The sequence below is a fragment of the Stigmatopora argus genome, chromosome 6, assembly GCF_051989625.1.
Source record: "Stigmatopora argus isolate UIUO_Sarg chromosome 6, RoL_Sarg_1.0, whole genome shotgun sequence".
NCBI lineage: Eukaryota > Metazoa > Chordata > Actinopteri > Syngnathiformes > Syngnathidae > Stigmatopora > Stigmatopora argus.
This window is the reverse complement of record NC_135392.1, coordinates 15,712,814-15,735,237: the sequence shown is the minus strand read 5'-3', so window position 1 is coordinate 15,735,237 and position 22,424 is coordinate 15,712,814. Positions and strand designations below refer to the sequence as shown.

At 39.1% G+C, this 22,424-nt stretch overlaps 1 protein-coding gene and 1 long non-coding RNA gene across 2 annotated transcripts in view; one reads left to right on the top strand and one right to left on the bottom strand.

The window, feature by feature from the left end:
* The first annotated feature begins 361 nt into the window (after positions 1-361).
* LOC144075811 (uncharacterized) lies at positions 362-6,457 on the top strand. Its single transcript, XR_013300636.1, has 3 exons — positions 362-429; positions 4,687-4,787; positions 5,542-6,457. It is a non-coding gene; the product is annotated as an uncharacterized LOC144075811 (long non-coding RNA).
* A 1,305-nt stretch (positions 6,458-7,762) lies between these two features.
* cacna2d2b (calcium channel, voltage-dependent, alpha 2/delta subunit 2b) overlaps positions 7,763-22,424 on the bottom strand; it is a 41,994-nt gene continuing 27,332 nt past the window's right edge. The window contains exons 13-38 of the mRNA XM_077602450.1: positions 22,280-22,358; positions 22,157-22,206; positions 21,947-22,036; positions 19,999-20,064; positions 19,814-19,888; positions 19,660-19,734; positions 19,469-19,540; positions 19,228-19,299; positions 18,929-18,990; positions 17,865-17,941; positions 17,725-17,785; positions 17,547-17,644; positions 17,382-17,472; positions 17,239-17,301; positions 17,071-17,174; positions 15,635-15,733; positions 15,442-15,533; positions 14,724-14,771; positions 14,558-14,629; positions 11,664-11,816; positions 11,216-11,268; positions 10,713-10,768; positions 9,918-10,041; positions 9,708-9,817; positions 9,537-9,619; positions 7,763-8,815 (exon numbers count right to left, since the gene is read on the bottom strand). Of these exons, the coding sequence (XP_077458576.1) occupies positions 8,720-8,815; positions 9,537-9,619; positions 9,708-9,817; positions 9,918-10,041; positions 10,713-10,768; positions 11,216-11,268; positions 11,664-11,816; positions 14,558-14,629; positions 14,724-14,771; positions 15,442-15,533; positions 15,635-15,733; positions 17,071-17,174; positions 17,239-17,301; positions 17,382-17,472; positions 17,547-17,644; positions 17,725-17,785; positions 17,865-17,941; positions 18,929-18,990; positions 19,228-19,299; positions 19,469-19,540; positions 19,660-19,734; positions 19,814-19,888; positions 19,999-20,064; positions 21,947-22,036; positions 22,157-22,206; positions 22,280-22,358 (2,121 nt within the window). The 3' untranslated portion in view covers positions 7,763-8,719. The remainder of the gene's footprint in view (positions 8,816-9,536; positions 9,620-9,707; positions 9,818-9,917; positions 10,042-10,712; positions 10,769-11,215; positions 11,269-11,663; positions 11,817-14,557; positions 14,630-14,723; positions 14,772-15,441; positions 15,534-15,634; positions 15,734-17,070; positions 17,175-17,238; positions 17,302-17,381; positions 17,473-17,546; positions 17,645-17,724; positions 17,786-17,864; positions 17,942-18,928; positions 18,991-19,227; positions 19,300-19,468; positions 19,541-19,659; positions 19,735-19,813; positions 19,889-19,998; positions 20,065-21,946; positions 22,037-22,156; positions 22,207-22,279; positions 22,359-22,424) is intronic.

Here is a 22,424-nt window from a genome sequence, read left to right as displayed (position 1 = left end):
ATGACTGACTATGATAGAAAAAGCATCATATTGGTGTGTAACATATATATAGATAGATCTACCATACTGTTAAAAGTTTGACATCAACGGTCTTCCCTTCAAATATTTTATATAGAAAGAGTAAAAATATATAGATATTACTGCAAATACCCTGATATTCTGCAGCTGTTTTTTAGTCCTCATCAAAGATCTGTTACGAAATAAGAAGATTTTCTTGCTTGATTCTTGCCATAAGAATCAATCCATGCTGCCAGTCTCCAATATCAAAGACAGTGAAAGTTACATATAGAATAAGAATAGTGTTTATAGAGTCATATAAAGACAGTGGATGGAAGACATCAGTCATTTGATGCAAAGTAATGATAGCAGGCATCTTCATTGCATAGCAGAAGCCAAAACGACAGTGGATGCTTGCACAGAATGCTCGGAGTAAGTATCATGTTTCTCCTTGGTGACAGTGTGAGCAAATGTGCAAGCTACTTGACCCTTAGATTTCTCATCTGGTCCACACCACTACATTTTTGATGTTTTTAACCCTGGACAGCTGGGAAAACATGTGCGTGTCACTCGATCTCTTCAGTGCAACTCATTCATCATTGAAATTTGGCACAGTAGCAGCGTTCTTTTCTTAAATCACTGTCCACTCTGTCATTATTTAACTGCTCTTTTAAGAAAACGGTGTATCTTTTCAATGAAATTAAATTGTATTTTGGAGAAAAGTATCTTGTTTTTCGGACTAGAAGACGCCCTTGAGATACACCAGCACTCCAAAAAGATTTAAATAAATACAAATAAAGTAAAAATTAAGTCTAAGTCTCAGTGCTATATTAGTGTGATTTTTTGGAGGGATTGTATTTTATCACGGGCTATGAACAAACATTTAACCAATAACATTTCAGCCATTATTTGTTGCCAATGTCAGAAATCTACCTGGAGGCTTTCACAATCCTGCAGGCCCTGAGCATAAAATTGTTGCTTTATCCAATCAGATTTTGAGTTGGCGACACCAAGGCCTTCTTGGAGGCGGAGGGATACGTCATCATTTTCACAAACTACGATTGGCTAGTGTTAGAGTGGACTAGTCAGTGCTACCAAACTATCTGTAGCGAGCCGCACAAGCAAATGTACGTATCCTAAATAATATTTCAATTGTATGAGGTTATTATTGATGTTTTTTATGTGTCGCAGCTGTAGCTGCAGTAAAGGTTTTATAGCCATAAAATAGTTTTTGTAGGTTGGATTGACTCAGACATAGCACTGAAGGCATCGGTTTGAAATTCACGTCCCGCCACTGACATCAAGTGAGCTCACCTGTAATCTGCTCCATTGACAGGAGTCCAAGTGTAACCTCTATACACCTCATCAATGTATTGCTACAAAATGAAATGGCATGACTTAATTATTGAACAAATAATGGTGTAGTGGGTCAGTCACCTGCCTGCGACATGGGTGTCGAGGGTTCACGTCCCGGTGTCGCCAGTCAACAACTGTATGGTGTCGGCAGTCAGCCGAAGGCTGACTGTCGAACACTACCAGGAACCCCCCCCCTCCCAACTGTACGGCTGACCGGAAATATTGTTTTGCTGAAAAAAATGACTAAGTCTTTATTTGAATGAAAAAAGCATTACCCATTTACTGAACTACCAGTGTAGTGATTAGTCAAACGAGAGCGGGATTCGAACCCCATTTCCCACATGGCAGTCAAATCCACTAACTTGAGGTCTGTCTGACCCATTGTCTTTGCCACTGGACCACAGTGACTTCTGAAATGAGATGATTGGAAGTTATATTTATCATTTTCATCACCTCAATAAACAATTTGAGATTTGCAAAGAGTGGACTTGAACTCACTCCAGATTTGAACTTGTGTCCAACTTCAATTTCAACCCATTGTTCTTGCCACTGGACCACAGTGACTTCTGAAATGAGATGATTGGAAGTTATATTTATCATTTTCATCACCTCAATAAACAATTTGAGATTTGCAAAGAGTGGACTTGAACTCACTCCAGATTTGAACTTGTGTCCAACTTCAATTTCAACCCATTGTTCTTGCCACTGGACCACAGTGTCTTCTGAAATGATGTGATTGGAAGTTATATTTATCCTTTTCATTACCTCAATAAACAATTTGAGAATTGCAAAGAGTGGAATCAAACTCACTTCTGATTTGAACTTGAGTCCACCTGAAATTCTGACTCATTGTCTTTGCCACTGCACCACAGTAAAGTTGGAAGTTGTATTTATCCTTTTCATTACCTCAATAAACAATTTGAGAATTGCAACGAGTGGAATTGAACTCACTCCTGATTCCCGCCTCATGTTCTGACCCAATGATTTTGCCAGTGGACCACAGCAACAACTAGAAGGTGAAGAATCAGAAGTCAGATTTATTCTCCGACTCTCTTAGCCTTACTTGCTATGTCATTTTTTAAAGAAAAAAAGCCTTACTATACTATGTCGTTTTTTAAGAAAAGAAGCCTTACTATACAATATCGTTTTTTAAGAAAAAAAAGGCTTCCTCTACTATGTCGTTTTTCAAGAAAAAAAGCCATGCTATACTATGTCGTTTTTTAGGAAAAAAAGCCTTACTATACTATGTCGTTTTTTAAAGGAAAAAAGCCATACTATACTATGTCGTTTTTTAGGGGGGAAAGCCATACTATACTATGTCGTTTTTTAGGGAAAAAGCTTTCCTCTACTATGTCGTTTTTCAAGAAAACAAGCCATGCTATACTACCGTAATTACTCGAATATAACACGCATATTTTTGCTATATAATTAATTCCAATAGTTGGGGGTGCGTGTTATAATCAATAACTAAAATAAATTACAAATTTTCGATCGAAAAAAGCATTGTCAAACTCACTTTGACGCACGGACATTGTGCAATTTCCAACTTTGAATTCAAAATACACGCATATTAAAGATCGTCAAGCCTCACAAACATCACAATCCTGCATTAATAAGCTGGAAAGTAGAATACTACATTGTAGTGTAGTACGAACTTGTATTTAAAAATATGTCCAGCGGGGGGCAGTACATTCCCTTGTTACATGTGATAGTCTTTTCCATTGTGCATATCTTCAAATCATTTATTTATTCAATTTGTATGTTCCTTTTCTTGTTTGAGAATGACAATAGATATTTGAATTAAAACATGGTATTGTCAATTGAAATGTAGTCAATGTTCAAGGAAGTCTAAAAGGTATTGCAACATAACATGTCTACATGATATGTTTGTCCACTCTGTGTATCATCTATTGCCCTAAAATTCAAACGCATAACTCCCAACTGCACGACACTCGACACGCTCGTACCTGAAGATTTCTCTATCCGGTTTTGAACAAAACAATCGTGAAACGAAGAAAAAAAGGTAAGATTTCTGATTTTCGTCAGCGGGAAATTTTAGGTGCGCACTATATTCGAGTACTGCGTTTTTCCAGATTTTTTGGCCCAAAATTACCTGCGTATTATTTTCGAGTGCGCGTTATATTCGAGTAATTACGGTATGTCGTTTTTTTAGGGGAAAAAAGCCATACTATACTATGTCGTTTTTTTAGGAAAAAAAGCCTTACTATACTATGTCGTTTTTTAAGAAAAAAAGCCTTACTATACATGGTCTTTTTTAAACAAAAAAGCCTTACTATACATGGTCATTTTTTAAGAAAAAAGCCTTACTATACATGGTCTTTTTTGTAAATAAAAAGCCTTACTATACTATGTCGTTTTTAAAGACAAAAAAGCCTTACTATACTGTGTCGTTTTTAAAGAAAATAAGCCTTACTATACTATGTCGTCTTTAAAGAAAAAAGCCTATACTATGTTGTTTTTTAAGAAAAAAGCCTTACTATACTATGTCGTTTTTTAAGAAAAAAAGCCTTACTATACTATGTCGTCTTTTAAGAAAAACGCTTTACTGTACATGGTCGTTTTTTTTTAAATAAAAAAGCCTTACTATACATGGTCATTTTTTAATAAAAAACCTTAATATACATGGTCATTTTTAAAGAAAAAAGCCTGACTATATATACATAGTATTTATTTTTTAAACAAATAAAAGCTTTACTTTACATAGACCACTTTTTTTTAAAGAAAAAGCCTTACGATGTCCAGCCATTCAAATCATTTTGCATGCCAGCTTTACGTTTGTACCAAATCTCGGGGTATTCTTTGCTCAGTTATGAAGCACGTCTAATAAGATGAATAAATATTTGACATTATCGTCGACAAGGAAAAAGAGTGTCGCCAAACTTTCGTCAAAACATATAACATGTAAAATGCTCAAAAAATAGACACAAAAATACTACATTGTTATTATGAAAACTATGTATTTTTTGTGTCTATTTTTGATAGGCGTGACCGAGGTCAGAGTTGAAATGGCCACCACCTATCTTCAAAATGGCGGATTAGCCAGTACGGCAGTTGACTGCAGAGCAACGATTTACCGAAGAAAGACCTGATAAAGTTCTTACAGGATAATGCAGCGCATTCGGTACATGGTTATTTGGGGATTTAGAAGCCCCAGTTCTCATTTTAAGAGTGTTTTTTTACGGGAGCATGCTTCCATCACGTGCTGCAGCCCCACGTGGATGGAGAGCAAAAAATGTTTGGAAACAAATTGGCTACATTGCGTTACCTATAGCTCTTTGTTTTAAAAAGAAATCATTCCATTGTGTGTTTCAGTTCCTCAACGAGCACAGACTGCTGGGAAATATCAAGAATGTGTCCAAAACGACCAAAAAGGACCAGCTTGTCGACGCCATATCGAGCTGTTTGTCAGCAAAGTGAGTCGTTTTTAAAAAAATACTATTTTCTATTTTCTCTCTGTGTAATAATTAAATGTCAGCGTTCAATGCTTTGTTCTTCCATTACAATACATTCAAATTTTGAATGAAAACACACTAACTGATCTCGTGTTGATTTTTAATAGCAAGAACCTGTATGGATAATTCGCACCCACATAACTGCCATCAGTGGAGGTGTAAGAAATAAACAGTACACTTATAGAATATATACCAGTGGTTCTACTTACCCTACTTTAGTGTGAAATAAAATAAGATTTTTTTGAAATTCAATTCACGTGATTTTTGTGGTCTTGATGCTATAAAACAGTATGAGTATATTACAATGAAGCTCTAATGCATCTTTGAACACGAAGAGGGATGCTATAGTAACTATAGCATCCCTCTTTGAATAAATGAACTATATAGTAGAGTTCATTCATTCATTTTCTGAACCACTTTATCCTTTCTAGGGTCGCGGAGGGTGCTGGAGTCTACATTTTCAGTAACACTTCGAAATAACCCTGTCAGAAAATGAATGAATGAATGAATGTCTTTATTAAAATGTGTGTACGTGTAAAAGGCAGGAGTCACTGGTGGAAGAAATAATGACCCAGAGCTGCAAAATGCAAAATATCAAGAGTGTTTAATCACCAAAGATATAAACATTGAAATATCCATCTCTAATGTGACTGACAAAATGTTTACAAAGTTAAGCTTGTTGTATTCTGCTGACCGCTTTGCATACAAAAATCAGTTTGGCAGGATGCGAGGCTGGCACAAAGAGTGGAACAACTATCCCAGTCGACAACAATGGGAAGCCAAATGAAGAGCAAAGTTAAGTGAATAAAGATATTCTTTTATAGAGATACTAGACAAAAATGGTCAATATATCATTGTAATTTTTTCTCTCTTTGTGAATTGCTTACTCGGCATATGTAAAGTGTATTATACACCTTTCTGCCTTTAATGAATATACAAATAAACAGAAAGACAAAAGAAATACACATTGCAAATTGGATAAGAAGCAAATACATCAATTTGATTGGCAAATGCATTTATAAGATCATAAAAGGAGGGCCCTGCCTTATTTTTATCAAGTTTTTTTTCTGTTACTTGTCCTAAATAATGTTGTTAAGCAGTTCAATTACCACCTGCACCTCTTATGCTTAAAAGGTACAGCATAAATGAATAAATACATAAATGTGTTAGAGGCTTCATTGAAGTCAGACATTTTTCCCTCATTCATTTCCACCAGATAAACCTAAGAGGAATGTTTCATATCTTTCCATCTATGTACACAGAACTTGCTCCCTGTGTTCCAAAACATCATGCAAATAAATACCAGTCATGAAAACAAAATCACAACACTGACCTTAATACTTTGTGGCTTACCAACACTTTTGCTTAATATACAGCAGTGTTGCTTTAGGATCTAAATTCAAAGCCATGGGTTAAAAGCAGTTTTTTTTTCTTTTTTCATGAAGCAACGTTTCTGGCAAACCGTTCCCGACCATGCTGGGGGACAGCAAAGATGCACGGCGCGTACATAAACATCGTAAACTTATTTCAGTCATTTGTGGCAGGAAAGACGAGAATCTGGAGATTCTATGGAAGATATGTACGAAATAGCCACAGCCTGTGCTTTGATTTCAGGCAGCAGAGGGTCACATCTCAACAAATACTTTTCCTTGAGGTGGCCACATGTTTCTTTAACTGTGCTCTTTCATGGAAAGTCTCATTCGTTGTGGAGCATATCCACATCAAACTTCATGAGTCTTTGAATGGATGAACGTCGATGGAACCTCCAAAGTGAGTGCCGCATTAAGGCACTGCGGCCTGAAGAATCAGGTTGACAGAAAAAAAACGGACTAAAAAATGACAGCTGTAGCTTTGTTGCACATCAGATCAGATGTTGATGCAACAAGAGGGGCTGATAAAGCAATATGTTTTGCAATATTTCATCGACTATTGGCTCCCAATTTTAGAATCGGCATTATTGTTCACTCTGCACAAGATTAAACTCAGTTACGAAGTTAATCCAATGCAACTTTGAGTGTTCAGTTTACTAAAATTTGTTTTCATTGTAAAGTTTGTGGAGGTCCGGTGGATGAGGGGTTAGCGCGTCGGCCTTGCAGTTTTTGGATCGAGGGTTGGATTCCAGGTCAGTCCTCACAGTGTGAAGTTTGCATGTTCTCTCTGGGCTTGCGTGGGTTCTCGCCGGCTGCTCCAGTTTCCTCCCTCATCCCCAAAACATGCATGCCAGAATGGTTGAACACTCTAAAGTGCCCCTAGGTATGAGTGTGAGCGTTAATGGTTGTCTATTTCAGAAAATGCACGAATAAAATTTGTGCCACTGGGAAAAATTGGCTGGTTGTCACTCTACGTGACTTGAATAGCCAAAGGCTTATATATTGGTATCTTGCTGAAACATTGCAGCAAAGTGAATAGTTACTTTTCATTCTTTCATTTTCCTTACCGCTTATCCTCACAGGGGTTGCGAGGGGTGCAGGAGCCAATCCCATCTGACTTTGGACACCAGGCGTGGGACATCTTGAATTGGTGCCCAGCCAATCACAAGGCACAAGGAGACAGACAACTATTCACGCTCACACTCGTACCTAGGGGCAGGAAGGAGCACCCAGAGAAAACCCCCACAAGCTCTGGGAGAACATGCAAACTCCACACTGTGAGGACCTACCCGAGATCGAACCCTAGACCCCAAAGCTGTGAGGGTGACGCGCTAACCACTCGTCCACCTGGCCGCCGTGAATAGGTAACTTGAAAAATTGAATCAACACAATTATCAATAACACAGAAAGCTGCTTAGAAGCTACATTCCCCATTTAGGAAGCAAAAATAAATGAAGAGCATTTCGCATTTTTGATGAAGAAAAATCTGTTACAAATACCAATTTGTCGTTGCTTTGTTCTAAATTGATTTGGGTACAGGTTTACAAAGTCCATCGAACACTGCACTCAGATTCAAACTGGTTGTTAATAAACAATCACATATCATCACAGCATTATTTCACTGAACACTGTATCATAACTCCTTGCTATTCCACCTTAATAACCATTATACTCACTAATAATTGGCTTGACTTTTTCCACATCTTGTGCTCGATTGGTTTTGTAAATGGAAGTACTTCAAGATCGTCTCTGATATTTGACAAATATTTGGTCACTGATGTGTGGTCCCAAATCATATATAGCAGTGGTGGGCCAGGGGGGGTCAAGCGGGAACTTTAATTTCGGGGAATGACTGAAACGCAAGGATAATCTGTATGACATGGTTAAAAAAAGAAAAGAAAGGAGGATGGATTTTCTGTACAAATAAAAGGTAAATAATTCTGCAATTTTATGAGGTAATTATTGATGTTTTTTTTGTATATGTGGCAGCTGTAGTTGTAGTAAAAGTTTTATAGCCATAAATAAGTAATATTGATGGATTCAGACGGGGCATTACTGAAGGACTAGTGAAATGCACGGCCCGCCACTGATATAAGGTATATATCTTTATTCACTTTAAAGTGTCATAAATAAATTGTAAACAGATTGTAATGTGACCACTGATACAATTTGTACTTCTGGTTGGTCAAGGAACTTCATTGTGAAATAAATAAGTGTGCGGTTAATTGAATTTAGCTTAAATGTCTTGTTTCGTTTTTTGTTGGGTTTCATTCATGCAGAATCTTGTTATCAATTGTAACATTTTCATTATTCGTAATTTGTGCTATATACTACTCCAAAAATATAAACTTCATTTAGCCTTGAGCGTTCCATTCCTGTGCTTCTTTGATGCCCAGTTATAGGAACATTTGAACTGATAAGAAAAAAATCCTCCCCAAACTCTAAATAAAACCGAAAACTGATCCAGAAGATGAACTTGTTTCAGGTACCTGACCTTCAGTCAACATGGATTTGACAGATGTGTCAGTGGTGAAAGAAAGGCAGAATGAGCTGAAGGGCGAGTAGGGCCCCCAATGAGGGCTGTACAAAGTGTGCTCGTCCACACTCGGAAGTATTTTCCTGCAATGAAAAAGACCCATTACTAATAATATTGACAGCAAATTAAAGTCATGTCAACTTTGAGCCTTCAATGGTCCCCCCCTGAATAAATACAAATATTATTTTCATTACATTTCTACGAAACATTAGTTTTAAGTGCGGAAATAAACATTGCTCAAAATGCATGTATCAAATATGATACATTTGGCCTTCTAGGGTTAAATACAAGCACAACTTTGGGTGCAAACCTTGGAATGAAAGTTTCTGATGTGAGCATTTATTCATAATAGTGTTTGTTTAGTTTAATCATAAAAGTGGTAACATAAAATATCAACAGTTACTACATTTTAAATGAAACAGGTTCACTGTGTTTTAAGCCAGGTGTTTGGTGAGCTGCTGGACAGGGTGGGTAGGGGGCAGTTGATGATCTTTTTGGACTGCGTTGATTACTTTCTGCAGTCTTTTCCAGTCAGCTTATGGTGATATGGGTTCGATTCCTATGTGTGTGGGTTGCACTTGAATCTGGCGTGGAGTTTTTGGCGAATTTAACAGGCGATTCTATGGTTCTGCCGTGGTGACCTTTTAACCGATAAGCCAAAAAGTCCACCACCGCTTTAAGCTAGTTGTTTTCATGTAGTTACGAGTACTGAAAGAGGCTCCATATTTGAATTTGTTAAAGTCAGCAATATTGCTTGTCACAATTTTGCAACTTTCGCATTTAAAGGGTTATGTTTATACTCACTAAGGCACTGAAGTCAAGGCAGGTTGTCGGACCTCTCCGATATCGTGCGTTGCTCAGTACCTCACAAGGATTTTCCTCCTGGACTGAATGTTGTCAGTTGAGGAGATCAACGGTAACTTTCATGTAGTACATTGCAGTGTGTGTTTGTACAGGATGTGTGGGAAAGGATACGCTCTGTCCTGATTTGGCTCAGTCTCTCTATCTGACAGGAACTACAGGAGAGTGTCTCAGCGACCACAAAGAGGAGGTTGGTGTTTTCTATCCGCTTGGCGTGAAACAGCCTGAAAAATTGCATTGCGATAGACAAAGAACAAGATTAATTTGGATGGGATCAGTGTTAAGTTCATAGAGTGAGTTAGGAAGAAAAAAACAAAAACACACCGCGAACAGTTCACACAGTCCTGCAGCACATTATACGAGTTGGTGGTGTTAGTGAAGAAGAACTGGCTTTGGATGGTCACACAACTGGTCGCCTTGATCTCAAAACCTTCCGCAAGGATGTCATCTGGAAGGAAAAAACATTAATTCAAGGACATTTCATCATGGTTACAACAGTTCAGCACCAAACAGTGTTCAATGTTCACAATGGCTAGCATTGACGGTAATCCATCTTATCTATAGAAATTCATTCATTCATTCATTTACCAATTTCGTCATACACAGTTTCTGGGTATGATGACAATTAGGCTTTTTGTCGAGTCAATGATGATGACAATGCCTATGTCCGATTATTATTATTTTCCGAACCACTTATCCTCACAAGAGTCGCGGATAATGCTGGAGCTTATCCAAGCTAACTAAGGCGGCCAGACCAGGGACACCCTAAATTGGTGTCCAGTCAATTGGCCGGGCACAGACAGATGCTCATACTCATACCTGAGGGCAATTCAGTTTTCAACCAGCCTATCTTGCATGTTTTTGTGATGTGGGAGGAAACCAGAGTACCGGGAGAAAACCCACGCAAGCCCACAGTGAGGACCGACCTGGGATCGAACCCACGACGCCAGAACTGTGAGGCCGACTCGCTAACCACTCGGCCGCCGAAAAATTATAGAGAATTAGAAATGTATTCTATAAATCTCATCCATTGCCGTCAATAGCAGCAAACGGGTTTACAGGAGATGACATGGATTCTCATATTTAGACATATGTTGATTTGTCATCTGTACCACACACCTTGATGGAGCCAGCTGTTGTGTGCCAGTCCGTAAAGTACTTGCTGGATCAAAGACCTGAAGAAAAGATCACATACCATCTTGTTAAAAAGTGCTTTAAAAAGTACCCTTCTGGTCTGAAAATAGTCACAAGGAAGTGGCAGCTGACGCCATTGGCGTGGCATGCATCGAGGTCTTGACACAGTTGAGATTGTTTTAAAGGGCAAGCTCCATGCTGAGGTGTCAGTTGATGTGAAGTGCAGTTATTTGGCCGGCAGCATCTCTCCAAGGACTTGGCCAGTCTAGCCCCAGACAATAATGAGCTGTCAATCGTCTCTTGTTGTGTCCTTGAGCAATACACTGACCCCAACAGGTGTAGCATTGTTAACGTGCCCCTATGCACTCTGACATGTCGACTTGTATGCCTGCCTCTGTTAGATTGGGTCTTTTTTGTCCTGTGAACTATGTGTTACCTTCTGAGTTATAAACAGTATAATAAAATTAAATTGAAATAAAAAGTCTCACCAAGCCACCGTGGACGTCCACCAAGCCAAGCTGAGGATGTCGGCAATAGACGGCTGTAGAAAGTATTCTGGGGTTAAATGGGGCTCCTGAACTAATATATTGAAAACGAATATTTCCAATGACTCAAAAGAGTCATGCATATGATTTGTAAGAAATGGCACAACTAACTGACTTGCATTTATCATTTTATCTGTGCTGACCCAGCAGCAAAAAAATGTAGTGTGTGAGCGTCTATGTGAGAGAGACTAAATTTACATAGTGTGTGAAAACTGTGTGTTGGTCTGTGTTATGTAATTTATTGTTTAGCAAAGCTAGAGTACCAATTTCATGCACTACTAGAGACATTTTCCATTGAATAAAACACAAATTTCATATTAAAATAAAATGTAATTCATTTGTTTCTCTCTATAATGAAACACTATAAAAGAAGCAAAACACTTCTTCCTACCACAAAGAAGCGCCGAGGTGCTGCGCCAGTGTGGCTGCTGCTGACTGGCTCGCATGCCGACTGGAAGTGAAAAGTTTGTCGCCGGCTGAATATGGAGTTGTTGTAGAGGGCGTGCATCAAGTACGGATCAACATCACCGAAAAATAGACCGATCTGTGAGAAACAAATGAAAAATATCAAGCTACACATGGGTTAAGATGAGTGCTGCTACTACTTTTCTTTAACTTTTAAGTTTGGTCCAAATTTGGGCGTAAATCAGAGTCAATAACATATTCTAAAGAACATGATTATTTAGTAAATAATTCTTTTCATTATCCACATTTTTAAAATAACCTTGCGTAAGGCTCACATGGGGTCTAAAGCTGATCTGACCTTTTTATTCATTCATTTTCTGTACCGCTTATCCTCACAAGTGTCACGGAATCTATCCCAGCTGATGTGGGTACCACACAGGGGACATCCTGAATTGGTAGCCAGCCAATCACACGGCACGAGGAGTGAGATTTACATCCATTCATGCTCATACTCATACAGCCTATCATGCATGTTTTGGGATGTGGGAGGACACTGGATTACCCAGAGAAAACCCACGCGAGCCCGAGGAGAACATGCAAACTACACAGAGTAGGGACTCGCCTGTGAAAGAACCCTTGATCCCAGAATTATGATATCTAGTACGTAATAATGGGTGAAGATGGGAGGTATCTTTTCACCCTTTAGTTGGTTACTTCATTATCTTATCAGCATCATGCAAACGTATGCAACCTTATTAAATGAAATGCATTGCATTTTGTTGCGCTACAGGATTTGATTTTCTGCTTTCAACATATACATGATGTTTGGTGAACATTTGCTGCCATCCTTTGACCATGAAATGATACTGCACAGTCAGAAAGAAGGAGCTGCAAATATACAAGTATACATCACAAGTACATTTAAAGCAGATTCACCAAACACCATCTTCATGAGTAACATAAAAATAATGCAGCACAGTAGAGTAGGTTCAATTGTTCATTAAAATAAAGATAGATATTTTAAACTTAAGCATAACATCTTTGCTGGCCTAGACACAAACAAAAGCAATCAGTATAATTGATATTTTACTGTGGATTAAATTGTATTGATCGCCTTAAAGCAGTCTATTCTTATTCTATCATTATTTTTATATATAAAAACAAATACATGAGTAAAGAGCGGCCCAGTGTTTAAGTGGTTAGCGCATCGCCCTCTGAGATCAACGTAGACTTTGGATGTTCATTCCGAGATTGTGTGGGTTTTCTCCGGGTATTCCGGTTTCCTGCCACATCCCAAAAACATGCATGGCAGGCTGGTTGAACACTCTAAACTGCTCCTAGGTATGCGTGTGAGCCTGATTGGATTTCCGTCTCCTTGTGCCCTGCGATTGGCTGGCCACCAATTCAGAGTGTCCCCGAGCTGGTGCCCATAGTTGGCTGGGAAAGTCTCTAACACCCCCAATGACCCTTAATAATAATAATAATCGGACATAGGCCCTGTCGTCATTATCACAACACAAAAGCCTACTTGAGGATAAGTGGTACAGAAAAAGAATGAATATAGATAGAGATTGTATAAAATAAATAATCAGCATTCCTGGCAAGTACCATGTATTTTTATTACAGACCTGCATGATTATTGTTATTATTATCATTAAGAAATAATTGTGAACGGTCATACTGTAGTTCAGAGTTATGCCATTTTGATAGAAACAGCTAAACTGTGGTTTAAGTCATTGCACTTGCCTTTGTTTTAAATTGTACGAATGCAATGTGGGAGGAAGCCAGAGTAACCAGAGAAAACCTACGCAGGCCCAGGGAGAACATGCAAGCTCCACACAGGTGGACCAACCTGGATTTGAACCCAGGACCCCAAAAATGTGAGGCCAGCGCCCTAACCACTCAAAACATGTCATTCATAATTGTTAGTGTTAATCGATAACTTTAGTTTTCTATAAAGCTATGTCATTTATTTTAGACTGTACTGATTGAGGCATCACAGTGGAAGAGTAGATATAATGTACGCCTCACAGTTTTGAGATCAAAGGTTTACCCCCTGGTGGGTTCCAGCCTTGTTCTTCCTGTGCCTGCGTGGGATTTCTCTACGTACAAAGGCTTCCTCCCACATCTTGAACACTAAAATCTGAAAGCTTATTTGTCACTAATAATAGCTCGGCGATTAACTGGCAACCATTTTAGGGTGTATCCTGCCACCTGCCCATCGTTTGTTGGCACAGGCTTCACCAGCCCACGAGAGAAGATGAATTCATGTACAGTTTTGGAGCTGAGAAATGCTTTCTATGGGTTGGAAAAAGCACCACTCCGCACGAAACCCAAGTTGAATTGGGTAGGAAGCCACAACTAAAACACAAATGTTAGTGTTAAATTCATTAGGAATGAATTATAAAATAAAATAAATGGGTATGTTTAAAGATTGTCCACAAAATATGATATTGCCCAGTGTCCCCTATGTACGGCCTACCATTTATATTAAATATGATATGAGACCACTGTAGCAAAATGCATGGTTTGAATATCAACACCTACTTTAAAAAAACAACTATGCATCACCGAGATCATTTTAAACTTTTCAGATTAAAATTTTATATAAATACAGTTGAAGTGTATTTAGGCAGGGACTCTTGTCTCCCAATCAAGGAAGCTTGCATGCTAGTGGTGGGTGGAGCCCATATTTATATATACCAAGTAGGCATCCGTATCAGTTGTACTTTAACTTCTACTCATTTTTGCCATGTTGGCAAAGAGGAAAGGGTCATGTTACCCGATTTGCTTTTCCTGAATACTGCGAGGAACTAAACCTCATAGTTCCATTACACTTTACATTTGAACTTTTCCCAACTGTTGCATCAAAATACTGACCTTTTTCCAGTGATCTCTTTGATTAGACATAACAAGGAAACCACCATCATCAATGAGGTAGCAAAGGAGGTCCTACAGAAAAAACATTGTTCACTTTATTTCCATATTCTGGTGACAAACTATTTTAATGATCATATATAGGATCTGTGAGACATGAAGTTCTTACGTCCGTGTTGACCTCACAATCCATCTCACAGCTCCCGGTTGGTGAGCACTGTAAAATAAAATGTTTGATAAGAAAATATGACGATAAATAAACACCAACATATCAAGATAAAGATTTGAAGATCCATCACAAAGGTCTTCCTCCCCTGCAAGATTTTGTACAAAAAAATCCAACACATTAACAAGGGCTGGCTCTAGAGGCAACGGTGGGCAAACTATTCCACAAACGGCCGCAGTGGGTGCAGGTTTTCATTCCAACCCATAAAGAGGCCACCTTTTCACCAATCTGGTGTCCTACAAGTGCAATCAGTGAATTGCAGTCAGTTGCTTCTTGTTTTCTGCAGAAATCTCATTGGTTAAACTGCCTTTGCTGGATCGATTGCAACAAAAACCTGCACCCACAGTGGCCCTCAAGGACCGGTTTGCCCACCCCTGCTCTAGATGTGACTGTGTAGTTCATTTTGGACGTGTGTGCGTGTGTTTATGCGTGTGTGTGTCCGTGTGTCTGTGTGTGTGTGTGTGTGTGTGTATGTGTCATCAATTATCTTCAATCTACACAAGGGACTGAAGAGAGAAATAAGCCCTTGGCTACAATCGTACATATTTACATATATATGTTCATTTACATAAATGTGAATATGTTCATTAATATGTGCTTTCCCTTATTAAATAAATCAAACTAAAACATAATGTCACCGTATCAAATGTTGGGGTCTTACCTTGTGTGAGCCTGGTCGACTGTCCGACACGTTGCTGGCTAGGATTTTGAACTTGTCCACCCATGCTTCAAGATCCAGCTTTACTCCCACAACTAACAGTCAAAACAAGAGAGTCAACGGAGAGAAGCCAACGAGGAAAAAAAAAAAACCTAAATAAACAGCCAAATGTTGTGTAAAAAGAGATTTTCAAAACCTGCAGGTTTTAGAAGTTTCCCTCCTAAATTAACCTCCACAGCTGAACTGACCAGAATTCCAACTGTGCTGTTTTCCGGTCCTAATATGTCATCTAAATCTGTTCAGAAAAACAACAATAACAACACAAGGTTAAATAAATATTTCATGAAGTCAATAGAAATGGGTGGTTTAGAACTGCAGTGTATCATTCTCAGAAATAGTTGTCATGTGTCATATTTAAACCCTTTTGTGGTGGCTAAATAAAGTATTAAACACATTAGTAATACAAAAACATCTGCTTTTGTCGCAGTAAGGCGTTTCCACTAGAGGGGCATAGAAGCAAAGGAAAGTAAAGCTCTCTTCAACTGATTTTTTTGTAATACACTGTATATTATAACTAAGGGTTGCCAACTCCCTGAAAAAAGCAAAGGGCCTCTCGTTGACACGTCCAAATTTAAAAAATAAAAAATAATATTAAATATATCTGTATTGCTAAGATTAAAAATGTATAATTTAACCCTGATAGCCGTGACGCTTTCTTTGTGCGTTTTTGTCCGTTTATTTTCTCGACCATGCATGTTTTTGGGATGTAGGTGAAGTCGGAGTACCTGGAGAAAAACCATGTGGGCACGGGGAGAACATGCAAACTCCAAACAGGAAGGTCAGAACCCACCTGGGATTCAACCGTCGATATCAGAACTGTGGGGCAGACGTGCTTACCACTCTATGTATTTCAATTTTAAAAAACATAATAAAATACTAGAAAAAAAATCTGTCCATCTCATATCTCATTTTCTAAGAGCTGTGAGGCTAACGCGCTAACCACTCATCCGCCGGGCCGCCCCGGTAAAGAAGCAAATAAAATAAAAACTTAGAGCAAGTTCGAATGCCTCATTTTTGATTCTGGTTGACAGCAGCGCTCTGTGTGAAATAGTGTGTTTTTACGGCGCTTTAAAGATTGATGTGATTGATTATCCAGGCTTGATCATAAAACAAATGAGGTTTATATACAAAGAAGAGGGAACAAAGTGCAAACATAAACTCTAAGGTAAAATTAGAAACAAATATATCCTATTAAAAAAATGCATTATTTTTTTCTGTCATCCATGGTGCCATGTTGTTTTCCGTTATTTTCATGGCAAGCGACACTTCCTTAGCCAATGAGATAAGCGGGATTTCGTATTGTCATTCTCGTACTTGTATGCTCATCGGTCACAAAGCAGGAGAGGCTTTGTAATACCTTTATCTCCATTCATAGTTAAAAAGCACCCCAACAGTATTAATTTGTTCTACAAGTAGGACACTATTTTTTAGCTTCACGATAATAAGGGACAAAGCACGTCCCTTGTAACCTCAATATAAGACACATGTTTTTCAAGGGACGGTTGGCAAGCCTATGTACCCCCACCCCCTTTAAAAATATATACATTAAAAGTTGTGTGAAAATGTACGCACATTCTCTAGTTGGAGCTCGGAACATGTAACCTTTGTTGTCAAGGCTCCTTCGATAGTAGTTTGAATTGAAGGGTTCCGGGTCCTCGTCCCATATTTCAGCAGCTCTTCATACAAAAAAACCTCAGAATTTATTTCAAGATTATTTTAAATGAGATTTGTTCAACTCACAAATTGGGGAAGACTCGTGTTATGCCTCCGTCAGTGGACGCAAACACAGCCAGGAAGCCATACCTGTAGCCCAGCAGATCATAAGTGAACAAGATCTGCATCTCAAGCCTCATTTAGCATGCGACAAGTGAAGCTATACTCACGAGCTAAGATCCTTGTTTTTCCACACGCGTGAGGCTAGTTGACCAATAATCCTGGAATCCAGTATCAGGTTGTGAATAAGCCCTTGGTCACCTGGAATTCGAGAAACAAAATATGTAGACCCTTTAACAGTGATGGATGTTCCTGTTGCAGAGGCTGCAGCTTACACTCATCTGATTCAGGAGAAATTTCCAACATCAGAGACAGGAAGTTCTGCAAAAACTGGGTGTTGTTGTCTGAAATCTGTAGACGTTTGCAGTATTCCCTGCATGGAGGACAAGAGATATGTTGGCATCTCTTATTTGAAAATGGAGACAAACACTCAAAAGAGAAGGAATATGTCACCTTGGCGCAAGAAAGACATGCCCTGAAGATTCAAAGGAGCTTGGCAGTAATGACTGCATGTCTGCACCACACAAACTGGGTTAATTTTGATTATAACATTTTAATTGCAGCCTTAGCAATTGTAGCATCTGTGTACTTACACTGAAGCTGAAGCATCACATCGTTGAGGTCTGCCTGGATGTAGTACTCATTGTAGGGGGGTAGTACCAGCCCCAGACTGCAAGTTTTGGGGTGGACACAGTGATGGTTTATTCAAGATGATATATTGTCATTTGAAATTAATAACAAGGCAGACACATTAAGCAGTGGTGGACCGTCAGGGCCTGCAAGGCCTTCTCTGCTGGCCTAAAAAATATATCTGAATCACAGACCGGTGATAATTATGTTTTGTCCATGAATACGTATTAAATAATTCCAAATTGTCTGTCAGCTTCCTTTCGTTGCTTTCCCCATGGTTGCGCTGCTCCCAGATGTGTTTTTATATTTAAGCATCTAACCAGTCAAATTTTAGCCATTATTTGTTGCCAGGGTCAGAATTCTGCCTTGAGGCCTTCACAATCAGTTCTGCAGGCTCTGCTGCATAAAACAAGCGTCGATAAACTGTTGCTTTAACCAATCAGATTTCAAGTTGGCGACACCAAGGCCTTGTCACAGGCATCATCGCTTTCACCAACTATGATTGGCTAGTGATCGAGTGGACTAGCCAGAGCTACCAAACTGTATCTGGAGCGAGCTGCAAAAGCAAATATATTGTTGTGTTGATTTCATAGCGGTTTTGTCAACCCGCAATGGCTGAAGGAGGAGAAGAAATTGATTTGTTTGCAGATTTACTGTCAAAGCCATTTTCAGGAACGAGCATTTTCAGCACTAAATAGAATAAAAACTTGTGCCAGAAATACGACAGGACAAGCTCGACTTTCAGCATTAGCTTTGATGGCGATAGAAAAGAAGGAGGAAAGAAAGGAGGATGGATTTTGTGTACAGATAAAAATCATTTTTGGTGAGTAAAATATGGCTATATTCCTAAATAATATTTCAATTGTATGAGGTTATTATTGATGCTTTTTTATATGTGTCGCAGATGTTGCTGCAGTAAAGGTTTTATAGCCATAAAATAGTTTTTGTAGGTTGGATTGATTCAGACATAGCACTGAAGGCATCGGTTGGAAATTCACGGCCCGCCACTGACATCAAGTAAGCTCACCTGTAATCTGCTCCATTGACAGGAGTCCAAGTGTAACCTCTATACACCTCATCAATGTATTGCTACAAAATGAAATGGCATGACTTAATTATTGTACAACAAATACATGCGCAGTATGTGGAACGGTTGAAGTATTTAATGAGATGGTGTTTTGTTTCTTTTTTTGCCAAATTTTTAACACGGTGCAACAAGTAATTTGATTGTGTAGGTGTTTCTATTGGTATACTGAAGTCAGTGACAGATGTCTAAAGATGTATTGGAATACAGATGCTTTATAGCTATACTTGTATTTTACTTGCCTCATCGACTGACTTGACGAGAGTCTTGATCTGCATGTCACCTGGTCGTCCATCAATCATCTGTCGTCGGATCTACAGCACATCATGTCATTTCATGTTAGCTGCAAAACTTGTTACTTGAGCCAATATTTCGGTTTTCCCGAGGCCAGCCATGCTGCTCACTGGCCCGAAAAGAATTTAGACATGAGCTGAAGAAGGCCACATTACAAAAAAGGCACATTTTTGGTGCATTGGTACTCACCTCCTCTTTATTGCTGTCCTCCACTTCTGCATCCAAGAAGTCCAGTGTGACAGGCTCGGGGAGATGCACCAGCTGAGAGACAGAAAGACCCGTATGTTGATTACCCCAAGAATACTAAACAGTGTCTGCAAAGCCTTACTCATCCTACTCAATGCAGTCATATAAAAAGCAGTATCTGGGCTGTGCATCACCTTGGGCAATAAATTGGGATGAAGCAGAAGATATCCATTTGGGTCAATTGCAAATATGTAACCATTGGCCCCGAGCTGTTGGGAAAACAAGGCATATAAGAAACATATGTGATAAATTCAATTACCAAATGAGATTCATATAAAATGATCATACAGTGTACTGGGGTGTCAACCGCTTTATTTCATCTAGGTGCACGTCCACACCCATGACACCTAAAATCAGCTGGTTCTAAGAACACAAGATTCAATATGTTTTTAGTAACAGCACAAAACCATTGATTTAAATACAAATGATAAATATGAAACAACAAATATATCATGGTTTTGAAATTTTATTACCTGTAGTTTTCCATCCATGGTGAGATTAAATACAGGCAAAGTCCCTGTTACTACCATCCCAAGACCCTGCAAAGACCAAAGGACAAAATGCCACAAACCTTCAAATTATGAAGAAATACTGTATGCAAAGCTTTACTTAACACGCTTATTCATTCATTTTCCGAACGGATTATCCTCACAAGGGTCACGGGGGTTTCTGGAGCCCATCCCAACTGACTTCGGGCATGAGGCAGGGACATCCTGAATTGGTGGCCAGCCATTTGCAAGGAACGAGGAGACATACAACTTGGAAAAAAAAATGCTGCGGCCACTGTGGAAAAACCCAAAAGGTTAGCAGCGAGGGTCAATGACACAGTGCTGGGAGAGCTGCCCTCGATGGCGGTGGGAACCCCTCGGGCACATATATCAAGTTTGTTTTACTCCAAAGTAAGAAAATACTCTAAATTGCCCGTAGGTATAAGTGTGACCGTGAATAGATGTATGTCTCTCTGTGCCCTGCGATTGGCTGGCCACTAATTCAGGGTGTCCTCGCCGGCTGCCCATAGATGCATGTGATAGGCTCCAGCATCCAGATAAAAAGATTTTTTTTCCCAAATACGGGATGAAATAAAGTTCTAATCTAATCTAGTAATCTAATAAAACGTTCGGAAAATGAATGAATGAATGAAGAGTAGCATAACTGTTGTGACACGTGTCAATGGATTTGGGGTTATTGGCCCCTATTTACCCAATAATGCTACCCTTCCACCTAAAATAACAAATCAATAATACCTACTTCTGAGTTTGAGGCTATATGAATATTAGAATATGCAGGGTCTGTATGCAAAGCATCAACGGAACAGTTAAGGGTGGGGAGTTTGGGAACCCCTGCACTATGCCACAAACCTCAGGTGTGCACATCGTATTATGCAATATTGACACTAGAAAACATGCGGCTCATTTTCCTGAAAAAGCATTTTTGAAAGTTTTCCTGATACAGCACTTGTATGGGATCTAAAAACAGGGGTATGCCTGATAAGTAAGTTTTCTACATAGTACAGTGGTACCTTGACATACGAATGCCCTGACATACGAGCAATTTGAGATACGAGTAAAATTTCGGGCAAATATTTATCTTGAGATACAAGACAAATTTTGATATACGAGCATACAGCGGACGCGAGAGCCTGCTCATAAGAACATCATGGGCACTGTCTTTCCCTCGTGTAATGTTTCTACGAGCACTGGGCGGAGTGTTGCATTTTTTCAGTGTTTTTTTCCCGTAGGTCAGTGCGAATGGTGTATACACTACTTCTCGTTGGCAAGTGGTAGTGCGTTATCCTGTTGTGAGGACATTTGTGTGCATCATTTTGGGAATATTTTGAAGGGAAGACAAAAGCAAACAACCCTCGATAGGTTGCATCTGAAAGTCAGGGTGGAGGCGGGGCAAATAGAGCCAACCCGGGAGAAGAAAGGAATAAAGATTTTAAACAAAATTAGAATTAAGTTTAGTGTAAGGTTAGATTAACCTTATTTTTGAGTGTCTGCATCATAATCAAAGTTCATTTAAATGTGTGTATGTTATGTTACGAGCGCGTTGCCGTGAAAAAAGTCCACCTTTCCCCACTCCCCCCCCACCTCTCTCGGTCCGTCTCTTTCTTCTCTCCGCGAAATCCGTCTAATTTTAGTACTATTAAATACATTTTATTACTATTAAACCACTAGTTATTTGAAACTTTGTAAATAGGTGGCGAATTAGAACAAATAAAAATGTTTTTCCAATCCAATATCCTGTTTTGGGTGTTTTTTCAGAGGGTTGGAACGAATTAATTAAGTTTTTAGTTCATTTCAATGGAAAAGGTTCATTTAAGTTACGATTAAATCGACATACGAGCTCAGTCCCGGAACGAATTAAGCTCGTATCTCGAGGTACCACTGTATTCCACAAAGTGGGTTGGTGAAGCCTCACCAAAGCATCCTGATACACATTAGTCCATTGGACCTGCTTGGCTTCATCGCCTGCAAGAACCATGGGGCGTCCCAACACATCCAGATACTCCTGACAAAACACAAACAGACATTGATGGCTGTGTCTTTGGAACACAAACCAGGACAAATTAAAGTAGATGTGTGTGGACGGTGAATGAGTACCACATGACGGTTTACCAGGCATACACACCTGTGTGTTAATCCTTATCGCGCAGAGGGAACGGATCTCAAAATAGTAACCTGGTGATAGAATTCTGCGTGTAAGAGATGGTTTGGAAAACAGCAACATAACGTCAAAAACAGTGAAAGTGACCTTTATTTGTGCACGCGATCCACTGCAAGGGTGTGACATCATAGTTGTGCTGGCCCACTGAAAAGGTGAAAACTCGAACCTTTCCGTGAATTAAAAAAAATCATTATGACGGCCAACCTCTCTAAATTGAAGTGTGACTGTAAGA